Genomic DNA, 12,173 nt, shown 5'->3' with positions numbered 1-12,173 from the left:
AGTGGCAGAATAGGAGCCATGTTGGGTGTAGGCCAATCTAACACACACATTTTAAGGTCAGGGTACAAGCACTGAGGTTTGGTTAGCCGACATCAGTGCACTCCGAGTGAAACAAGCATTTACAATGCACTAGGTCTCACAATTGCAAGATTTTGAGCGATTGGCATTGTAAATGGCAATGCCTTTTATAATAACAGGCCATTTCATTTACAATAACAATAGGTCAAAGTTCGCTAAAAGTGAGACCTATTGTATTGCAGAGCGCCGTGTCCATTAAGCGGCGCCGCGCTCACTATTAAAGTAAAAACTTTTTTTTTAAAACAGCGCAGTGTCCCTGAAGCGGGCACTTCGCCCACTAGTAATTTTGTTTTCAAAATATGAAACCAAGCACAGTGTCCCTAGAGCGGGCGACACACTCAGCATGCAAGTTTATTAAGAAAGTGTGATGTCTCTGAAGCGGACACCCCGTTCTTCAAAGTAATTTTTTTTTAAGTGTCGCCATTATACTGTAGAGGTAGGGGGCAGGCACTTTTAAAGTTAGAGCGGCATAGCGCTCAATACGAAAGCTGCCGCCATAGTCCTGTGTGGGCATGCTGGAAATACAACAATCAGCCGCCAATGATTATCCCCATTAGTCAGCAATAAACTAAATAGTGCTTACCTCCTTAAAACACACAACATGTAACAAACCAAGTAAAAGGGCCAGCCGCCATGGTCGGTTACAGATGAAGACAAGGTGGTACTAAGGAGGGACTAACAAGCCTATTTATGAATCAGAAGCCAGCATTTACTAAGGACAATGACACAAGCCAATGAAAAATGTGGGCGGAGAGTGGACAGGGCTTCAAATGCATACTTCAATACAGCATGCCTCGCAGAGCAGCACTTGCACGCGGACTCTAGGCTCGACCTAAAAAACTGCAGCGTTGTACCTAAACTGGGGTTGACCATACAAGAAGAATCATTTCCTTATAACCGTAGAAAGAGATTTGCTATGCTTGTTTTACATGTGATTGAAGAATCACGATATCCCAAAAAAGCTTTCATAATTTCTTGGTCTTTATTTGAGAATAATCTTTTTTTAATTTTTAATTTTATTATATTTTATTGCAAGTTGATCAGGTTACAAGCATTTTTAGTACTAAATAAACGAAGCATAAAAGCAAGACAGTGGTGAATGTTTCATATATAAGACAGATTGCATGAGAAAAAAGGAAAATAAAGAAATAAAGAAATAAAATTTTCCAGTCGGGATTATACATTGAATGGGCGGCAATTAATGACTCAAAAGAAAAAAAAGATAGAGGACTAAACCTTTGGCCCACTTTCCCCCTCCATCCATCGCTCTACCGGTTCCCAAATTTTTATTCCCATTGCCCTTCTTTTACGTCCTTTTGTTCTATATACTGCACGTTCCAAAATATTCCTTGCCAGCAGACGCCCTCTCCAAGCAGAAAAAGAGGGTGGGTCTGGACTGATCCAGTCTTGAGTCACACATGAGCGAAAGATCCCAACAGAGATAAATAACAGCTTTTTGTGATTGTCTACCTTGGATGTAGAAGAAACTCCAATCAAAACAAGCTCTGATGTGAGTATTACAGGAATTCCAAGTATCAAAGAGAGAAAATGTTGCATTTCTGATAGGATTTTGCTTAAATGAGGACATAGAAAAAACATTTGTACGATGTCCGCTGCATGCAAGTCACATCTATTACAAGCAGTACCAACTGCGGAACCCCATTTTGAGATTTTGGCTGGCGTATAATAAAGATCCTACAGCACCATGTAATGCTGACTTCTTCTCCTTCCTGAAAACAGAATAGAGTTGGCCAAACCCAATTTCTCAGCCCAGAGATTTTGTCTAAAAAGTAAGTCATCTGAGTGTAGATACAACAGCTGATTATAAAAATAACAGATTTTCCTTCTTTGATACATAGAATCGATCAGGAGAATTCGTTGTAACGATGTGCGTTCTTGCACCGTTAGTGAATTAAAATAGCTATGCCACTGTAGGTATTTAAAATAATCGGCATTCGTAAGTTTAAATTTAAATTGGAGCTCAGTAAATGGTAGGAGTTTATTGCCCTGTAGAAGATCACTAAGCTGAGTAATACCAAGGTTGCGCCATCTTTTCATAATACTGTCTGTACCCACAAATGGAAAAATGTGGAGGGAAGTCAAAGGAGTGTATCTCATGATTCTAGGGATGTCGACAATTCGTTTGATGGATTTCCAAGCCCTAAAAGCAGCTTTTAAAATCTTAAATTTAGTTCTTTTGTAATAACTGGGCTGAACAAATTTTAATAGGCAGCCCTTAGCCTCTACCCCTAGAACCAGTTCATAAATAGATGGGGAGTGGGAATCCAAAATCGGATCCTTGTCCCCAATTATTAACCCCTTCGATGCTCATGCTCGTCATGAGGCACAGTGGAGCTGTGCTTATGACGAGCTGAGCTCGTCATGAACAATGGTATTCATAGAATGTCAGCACAGGAGGGGAAAAGTCACTGCAGCCAAGGTGTTAAGGGAGAGATGAATTGCAGCACTGATGATAAGTAATAATAAAAAAGATATGGAATGCCCCAACCCCCCCTATCCTTTGGTATTATCATTTTTTGGTAGGCTCTTCGGTGTCGTTTATACCCCCAGAGGAATCATCCTGTCATTTTCTCCAACTGTTTAAAGATAGGCATAGGGAACTCTAAAGGGATACAACGAAATAGATATAAAAATTTCGGCAGAATCATCATCTTCATGACGTTATTTCTGCAGTATAAAGAAGGTGTAGATGGTTGATACGCTCAAGTAAAGTATCAAACTTTTTTATCATAGGCACAATATTTATTTCGGGAATTTGTGAAACTGGTGATGTAATTTTAATACCCAGATATGTTGCAGTGGAAACTATATTACGAAGTAAAGGGGGGTTATGGCCGGTAAATAAAATTTGTGTCTTAGCCATATTTAATTTATAGCCCGAAAAGGAACCAAACTGATTAGCCAGATCTTCTATCTTTGGGATTGCTTTAACTATATCTGTGGTAAGGACAACCACATCGTCAGCATATGCCAGTGCCCTATAATGTATGTCTGCCGCTACCACCGGTGTTATATCATGCGCATGATTTAGTTTATTTAGAAAAACATCAATATAAATTGCGAATAGCAACAGAGAGGCAGGGCACCCCTGCCTGGTACCTCGGCAAATAGGAAACATGGTTGACTTATTTACTCCAATTTTAATAGATGAGGTGGGTGAGTTGTACAAAGCTTTCAATGCCCTCATCATACCTGGTCCAAACCCCTTAAATGATAGCAAATCCCAAAGATAAGGCCAGGCCACTCGATGAAACGCCTTTTCAGCGTCTAAAAGAGTAACCCCCACAGATGTATTTGTACCTTCTGCCCAATCAAGCAAAGCAATTATTCGGCGAACATGATCCGTGGTGTCTTTGTCCTTTCAGCGAGGCTGCATCATATAAGCTTTCAAGACTGGTGTTTAATGGATGTGTGTTATTTTCATAATGTCTGGCCCTTATGAACTGTATGATGGTCTGATGTGAAGTATCTACTTATTGATTTGTTTTTGCCAAATGGAACAAGTTCTTAAATGTTATTTGAAAGTTTACTGTCTGCAGTAAGCTCGAATTATTTGCCTGTTCTTCCAGAAGGCAACAATTGGGACATTTTCATTAAGCTATAACAGATAACCAAGTTACAGGTAGGCGACTTTGCCTTCTTTAAGAAATCGGCAGAAATGCAATGATTGGTTTGGAAGTACAACATGCTCTTTTCAGTTTGCTGCTTTAATCTTCATAATGCAGTTCTTAAGTGTTTCAAGCTCCTTTTGAAGCATAGATTGGCCAAATTAGGTGAAATAAAATGTCACCTTGTTCATGGCTTGAAATGTTTTTGTTTTTTTAAATAACTGAAACCTCCTCTTGTACAATTTCAGTCTCAAATTCTCTGCTGGTAGTGATAACTTCAGTGCAGCAGAGACATCATTTTAAGTTGTAACCATAATAACTAAGGACTTGACTAAAAGTTAGCGGAGTAATATCCCAGGTGGGATACCATTCTATCTGATCATGGCTGTCCCTGTGATTGAAACATCAGGCTGATTTTACCTGACAATAAATCTGGCCGGTAAAATAGTGGGGTTTTTCAACCAGATTTTATTGGTGTTCAAAGACATATACAATACACACATACAGTGTTCACCGGTCACCTCCCTTCTCACATTTGTTACACATACTTTACATAAACATTTCTCTCTGGCATGCTTAACTTAACATTCCCGCTTAACAGCACATACCCCCTCCTCCCTTGAAATGCGTGTGGCAGATATTCATAATCCGTGTGTGGTAGTAGGTTCGCGTGGGTCGTGCTTCCGGTTTCAGCTCGTTCCAGAGTGCTGGACAGTGCCCTATTCGATATTCCACTCAGCTGCTCCCTTGGTCTGGTGCTGCTGGTTGTGGAGTGCTTGCCCCACTATCAGTGTCCGGCTCTCTAGTTATCAGCTCATTGCTCCCGCCCATTTCTCAAGTTCTTTTTTTCCATGAGGTAATCCCGGCGCCTTCCAGTTTCTGGCTATTTCTCTTTTAGCCAGCACATAGGCCAGGTCATGGAACTTCCCAGTTGTCCTATTTTTGGCCATGTGGGGGAATCACCCTAGCAGGAAATGCTCTGGGGTATGTGAGAGTTCCTTATCAGTGAGTTTGCCTACTACTTGTCTTACTTCCTCCCAGAAGAGTTGAAATGTGGGGCAATTCCAGAACATGTGGACTCTGTGTGCCTCCTTCTCTCCACACCGTGGACATGCAGCCGTGTCCGTGCCGAAGTATCTCCTGATTCGGGACGTGTGAGGTATGCCCTATGCAAGATGTAAAAATGAATTAATTTAAACCGCGTGTTTCTGGATCCCTTTCTGGGTTCGCTCTAGGATCCTATCCCACTCCACCTCTGATATCTGTTTACCTAAGTCTTCCTCCCATTGTAATCGCAAGAGCTCTAGCGGCTGTTGCATGTCTTGTTTCATGGCCTTGTAGAGGCATGACACTGTTTTAATCCTCCCAGCAGACAGCGCCACATATCTGCACCCTGCTAGTGTCCGAAACTCTGTACCTCTCACTTCCAAGTGACGTCCAATCCCTCTAGTAAGGGACTCAAACTTCAAGAAGTGATCTCCCGGCAAGTCATACACAGCTTGTAGCTCGTCAAATGGTAGCAGGGCAGAGTCTAGGTACAGGTCCCCATCACTTCCAGTCCTGCCTCCAGCTAGTCCTCTAGCCCTGCTCAGTGCTTTCCCTGTGGTAGATAGTGCAGCAGCGTGATGGGTATATCCGGAGAATAGAGGGTCTTGATGCCTACTCGTCTCAAGTATCTAGCCTAACAGCTCATCACCACCCTGGTCTCCATTGTGTCTTTGGATGTATTCCACTGCACTCAAAGTAGTATTTTTGCAGGGGTTGCAGTGTCCGGTGCGGCCAAGCACTGCTCTCGTCCCGGGTCTCGATCTGCCGCCAGCCATTGAATCAGCCAGTACAGCTGAGCAACTCTGTAATAGACCTCAAAGTCAGGGACCGCCAAGCTCCCCTCTGCTGTAGAGCACCGAAGGGAGGTCAGTGCTACTCTCCTACGTCCAACCCCCCCAGGGAAACAACGTGATTGCTGAATCAAGATCTTTGAATGTGGCCCGTGGGAGCCACACTGGCAGGGCCCCAAAAAAGGACAGTATGCATGGAAGTGCTATCATCTTCAGAACAGCTACCCGCCCAGCTACAGACAGCGGCAGTTTTCCCAGAAGTCCATTGCTGACTTCACTGATCTGATCGCTCTGCCCACGTTGCCTTCTAGTAAATTTGCCGGCCCATGGTATATTTTGACTCCAAGGTACTGCAGACAGCTAGTCCCAGTTCAGGCGGCGGGGGTGTTGAGTGCAAGAGTGTATACACTGGATTTTCGCCAGTTGACTTTGAGGCCCAACACAGAACCAAATCGGGCTAGCATGCTTCTCGCTCTTATCAAGTCACCCGCTGTGTTTTAGATGAATAGCAAGAGGTCATCTGCATATAAAGCTATAAAATGCTGCTCTGTATCTGTCCTGAGGCCCCTAAAATCCTGTCCACTCTGGGCCCTACACGCCAGCTGCTCCATAGCTAGTGCAAATAGGAGCGAGGAGAGGTGGCATCCCTGGCTCGTGCCTCTCTTCACCTTCTCCGTGGGTGAGATGGTCCTATCCTTGCGCACCCGGGCCATAGGGGACGCATACAGTAGCTGTACCCAATCTAGAAAACCTCCCCCCAAACCCATCTTAGTAAGGACGTCATAAAAATGGGGCCACTCAATGCTGTCAAAGGCCTTCTCAATGTCTACTGCAAACACTGCTGCTTTTCCCTTATCATACCCATCCGAGTCCATAATAGTAATGAGTCGCCCTAATGTTTATGGCTGTATTCCGCCCTGGGATGAGCGCCTGCCTGGTCTGCATGGACCAGACCCGGCATGTGGGGGAGAAGGCGCATTGCAAGAATTTTTCCTAGGATTTTGTAATCCATGTTCAACATGGATAGAGGCCTGTATGCCGTATAATCGTGCGTTTTTTCCCCAGGTTTGATCACTGATACAATAAGGCCACTCTAACACTCTCCGGCAATATGCCCGCTTCTCACACTGTAACCAGTCGGGGGTGCCAATTCTTCCGAGTAGGTTACGTAGAACTCAGCCGGTACCCGCAGAACCTGTGTGCAGTCTGTGAACTCCCGCTCACCTCTCCATGGCGTTGCCACAATCCTTTTACCTCATGGGGGGCCGCGCCATGCTCACCGTCTCTTGGCGGGTCGTCGTCACCACTTCCCCCGTCCTCGATCACCACCCGACTCGGCACTCGGGCTCGTCACGTGGGGCTCGGTTAAGTCTATGCCAGCTTCCACTTTGCCCCTCTGGGGTATCTACAGGAGGGACCTTGGGGGCTCAGACCGGGTCCTGCGGTGGTACAGGAGGGGGGACAGCCGCCGCTGCTATCAGCTGCTGCTCATTCCCAATTGCACTCCCGGCTCCGTCACTGCTCGTTAGGCGCTGATCCCAGTCGCTCATCCGAGATTTCTCCTTCTGCGGGACACACCTCTCCCTTATGGAGCTGTGGGGTTGCGCCGTGGGGGCCCTGGTCTCGCTAAGGGCGTCAGGATGGCTTCAGATGGCGGCTGGCCGACAGGAGCTCGCAAGTTTGCTGCTCACTCCATCGTCTTCAAGCCACGCTCCCCTGGCAGGTAAAAGAGTGTTCAGCTTTAGCTGCTGCAGCAGCCAAACATAGTTCCCCAGTCTTTGCTGACCTTTTTTTCTGGCAATGGTAAATCATGTAGTACCCCGTCCTGCCAGAATTATCCTAACCCTATTATTTGCCTTCCATCGCTGACCCTCCCAACCCCTCTCCTTCCCTAGCCCTATCCTTTCACCTCCACCCCACACAGATTTTGCAACACTCATCTAAACATTGGAATGTTGGAACTCCAGGCTTATACCAGCCATTATAAGCCCAGAGCACTCTATTGTTTTCAATGGAGCTCCCAACATTCCAATGTTCTAATATGTGTTAAACCTCATGGAACAGGGAATACCGTGCAGAATTCCAGAGTAAGTCAGTGTCTGCACCGTTGTTCTGCAATCAGAGGGGTTCAACTCCTAATAAGCTTAATTCCATGTGTAGATATTGGTCGGTAACAGAGATTCTGGCAATAGAAGTCTCTGCATGGAATTTCACCTAAGTTCTAATTAGGATTTAAGTGGTCTGTTTGAGATTATTTAAGGGATATTGTTTGAAATAATCTGTCTAAACTGAGGCCATTTTGCCTAATCCATAGATATTATTTTTCTTTCTTATTTTTCTGCAGGTGCACCAATGAAGGAAATATATTTTATGGGGTTGATTGACATGCTGACACTGTATGACGCTAAAAAAAAGGCAGCTCACGCGGCAAAAACTGTCAAACATGGGGTAAATGAGTTAAATTACTTTTTTGCATTATAAAAGCCTTTGATGTGCTTCCTGCCCCCATCCATATTGCTTTCATGATAGATATGGGATTCAGTTGTATTTTTGTGTTTAACTCCTTTATGGCCACTTTCATGTTTGTTGAATGATGTATTCAGTTTGAGTGACTTTTAGAAGTTGTCCGGCACGCCACTTCAGTTGACATCCTAACCTTTAGCTGAAGGAATATATCAATGGCTGTTTCAGTTGCCCTTTCTGAATTCTAAAGCAGCCATTATTAAACAAACCTTATTTGCAGTTCCCTAAGCTGAAGGCCAGGATAACCTGGAGGCAATTTTCTGTGCAGGTATAACACAAATTACTAATGTTAGATTGACGCCCCTTGTGGAACTCACGCCCGACCGGAAAAAAACAGCCCAACTTTGCTTTCCTTCAGAAAGCCACTAAAAACTTGGCTCTTCAATAACTATGTTTTTTCTACTCTCACTCTTATCCAGCTCCTGGACGCCCTTGGGCATCGTGTGCTTTAGAAATTTCCAAAATCAAATCATGTTCGTTGCATGACGAGTTAACTTAGTCAAGTTGATTTTGAAGTTTACGTTTGTATGTTTAATAAAGAATTTCCTATGCACAGTAAAGATGACAATGCATTGGAAACCAGTAATAAACACAAATACAAAACTCTTTCGTATATTTCTGCTGTGATCTCCCCAAGTTAATCTGTAGTTACTTAATGTAAAACGTATTTGTGTGCAAGGGTTTTTCCGAATGATTAATACTAGACTAGATGAGTAGCTTATCGTTTTTCTTCAGTGTCGCGAATGTTAGTCATTTTCTATCTCGGCTTGGATAGCACTGTGCTAATCCTATGCTTAAAAACTTTGATAGAAAAACAGACATTTGAGGTGAGCAGATCTAGAGTGTCGCTGGTGTTGAGAGTACACTAACAGGGGCTGCTTTCCACCTAAACTTGAGAACTACCCAGAGTTCTCTCCTTCTTTTTTGCATATATATATATATATCTATCTATATATATATATATATATATATATATATATATATATCTCCCAAATCGAAGGTAATCATAGGAGAATGGATCACTTGTTCCTGTAGTACAACCAGGGTTGGGTATATTGACAGTCTTAAAAAGCCCTCAATCACGTACAGGAACGGTTTTGCGGTATATCTTGATTATTTGCTTCTTACATCGCTTGAAAGCATCATCATCGGATCTTTTTTAGAAAATATGCCTTCCTACACCGGAGGTTGATCAACTGGTGATAACAGTAGTGATCAGTAATAAAGTGAAATTAAGTGAGGTAAGTTAAAATTACCTACATCTCCATACCAAAGGCTTTATTCAGTTGGGGATGGGCCAAGGTTAAAATCATGGAGGTGCGCATATAGAATTGCTACTATTCTATAGCACCTGTTAGTCCATGCGAGTGATCGCCATGTTTCAGCCCTTCTTTCACGGGGCTTTCTTCAGGACCTGTGCAAAAGCGAGGTTGCTAATTGACCAACACTTAACGGCAGGTAAGTAACTTACCCTTCTTCTTAATTGTTACTGGTCAATAGTACTTATACGGTTCACCGGGGCACTGTAGAAGGAGCCCGCACAAGTCGTGCAACCTGACAGCTACAGCAGATTATTGAACCCGCCAGTCCCTCGAGGAAGCCCTAGCTGGGAATTGTACCTGCCCTTATGTGTTGCTGCTCTCTTCAACAAGTATCCTTTGTGTGGGATGAAAATAGCTAAATCCGACCCACACTCTGTCTGCATCGTGTGTTTGCCATTTCCACACAAATGAGACGAGTATTATTACTGCCAGCAGTTTTCCAGAAGTACTCTCCTTAGACAGGGAAAAGATCAAGCTGCATGCCATGTAGGAGAGAGGAAAATGACCTACTAGTGGCCTGGAAGGTAACCATCAGCATTTTAAAGAGCCCTTCTGTCAAGTGTGTCTGAGCATAGACAAAGAGGTGAAAGAGATGAAAAAAAGACACCAGTCAGCTTCGCTGTTGACAGAGAGAAGATCAGCGTTGAACATACCTCTCTGCTCACCGCCGGTGTACAAATCGTCAACAGGAAGACCTTTGCCATGGTAGACATCGAAAGAACGATAGCCAACGACACAGTCGACGCCAAGCACGTCAAAGCCAAGTAAGTCTAAGTCTAGACTTCAAGCATTGAGAACTCACCGACCGACGGCGACTGTTCCAGGTCCGGTTCTCCTCCGACGGCAGAGCACAAGCGCTCAACATCGAAGACATCTCTGCTGCTCATGCATGGGTGGTTGCAGTCGAAAGTCTCCTCCGATGATGTTGAGAACACCTCTACCAGTGTCGAATGCCCCACCGATGGTGAGTCATAGACACTCGGCCCGAGAACCTCAACTCCCTCGAGCCGCGGATGCTCGCTGTCACCAACGTCACAGCGAAGATGATCAAAGTCGAGAAGATCGGAGTCTAGGCCACTGTCTTCCCTGGCAAAGAAACAGAGATTGGTCTGTTCACCAGTACTGATGTCAAGAGCTCCTTCGACGTTGAAGGAGATTCAAGTGGTGGAAACGCAGGAGCCGACGTTGAGATGGTTGAAGTCAAAGACCAGATCATCTTCTCTGGGCCTGAGAATTATGCAGATCGCTAGCTCGAACAGCACACACGCCATTTAACCCCTCACCGAGGTGGCTGAGGAGTGTAAAAGAGTGGAGAGTGCCAAGGCACAGTCCAGGGTCGGACTATTCCCAAACATATTCCCTCTCGAATATCCAGAGAGGGGTGCATCCACCTACACCTGCCACAAGATCCCTCGGGGTCTCCACGACGACTGGAAATTTCTACAGTTCCAGGTAGCGTCAGAGCACTTCCAATACAGGGTGTATGGATACTGTGTGGATGGATGCATGGATGGGTGTGTGGGTGTGTGGATGGATGCTGTGTGGGTGGATGGATGAATGGATAGCGGGTGGCTGAATGGATAACAAACAGTCCCTATCACTACTGGGTGGATGGGTGCATGAAAGGGCACGAAAAACAAGGAGGGCAGAAGGCCCCAAAAAACGAGGGAAACAGAGGGCTAAAGGGCACGAAAGACGAGGGAAACAGAGGGCAGAAGGGCACGAAAAACAAGTGGGAAACGAGTGAAACACGATTTCATTAAAGCAGGACGTGTGGTCTGACGGCTAGCTCTGCCGACTTTGGGGGCCAATTATTTTTAAAAGGATGCGTAATCGTTAGCGATGCCAAAGTTTGGTGTGCAAGATTTAATAAACAGTAGCTATATAGCTTTTAAAACGATGCGTAATCCTGAATGTGATGTAAATATTCTTTAAGTAATATTAACCAAATATTATTTAATTAATATTAATCTAATCAGAGGTGCCAAATCATAAGTAAATATTAAGAAGAAACCGGTCCCAAGAAGCACGTGACCATATTTAAGAAACGATGATTCCATAAAAGCAGGACGTGTGGTCTGACTGCTAGCTCTGCCGACTTTGGTGCTGTCAACCAGGGTTCGAGCCTCCTATCATGTCGCCACACTTACCATTATAACATATCTTGTAATATCACTGTAGATACATAAAAAGTAAATATAGCGCTGAACTTCAGCGCTATATTTACTTTTTATGTATTTACAGTGATATTAAAAGATATGTTATAATGGCGCAGATGTAAATAATAATAAGAGACAGGTGAATATTAATAAAAATTAATGAGAAGTGTCGACATGAGATGTGTCGACAAGAAATTGCTCAGCCTCGCAGATCTAAATATGTAAGAAGCAGGTGCCAAATCATATGTAAATATTAATAAGAAACAGGTGCCATGAAGCAGGTGACCATATTTAATGATGATTTCATGAAAGCAGATGTCAACGCTGGCATATCTTCACCTACGTAGGACAATGATTTCCTATGAACAGAAAAATGATTGCCTTGGCTGTCTTTTAATTACCCGAAGTCCTAAGTTGATGTGACCTGTGGTTCATCATTAAATGAACAAGTGTAGCAAGAAGTGTCAACTATGTTTAGCACAACAGGACTGGATCAAGGCTGCCCAGTCAACTGAAGGCCCTGTTAGGTCAATCTACACAGACGGTGAAGACTCGGGCTTTTAAATAGAGTATCACCCAAATATTATTGCAGCAGTTCTCTCATGGGCCTCAAGCCTCGTTGGA

The 12,173-nt window shown here is 44.1% G+C and overlaps 1 protein-coding gene across 1 annotated transcript in view; it reads left to right on the top strand.

Annotated features, from left to right (window-relative positions):
• The window catches only part of PIP4K2C (phosphatidylinositol-5-phosphate 4-kinase type 2 gamma), a 456,643-nt gene that overhangs the window by 381,026 nt on the left and 63,444 nt on the right, over positions 1–12,173 (top strand). Inside the window, exon 9 of the mRNA XM_086966576.1 lies at positions 7,890–7,993. Coding sequence (XP_086822702.1) covers positions 7,890–7,993 — 104 coding nt within the window. The remainder of the gene's footprint in view (positions 1–7,889; positions 7,994–12,173) is intronic.

The sequence above is a fragment of the Lissotriton vulgaris genome, chromosome 1_1 (assembly GCF_964263255.1).
Source record: "Lissotriton vulgaris chromosome 1_1, aLisVul1.2, whole genome shotgun sequence".
NCBI classification, from domain to species: domain Eukaryota; kingdom Metazoa; phylum Chordata; class Amphibia; order Caudata; family Salamandridae; genus Lissotriton; species Lissotriton vulgaris.
Note: the sequence above shows the minus strand (reverse complement) of the source record. Positions and strands in the feature narration are given on the sequence as shown.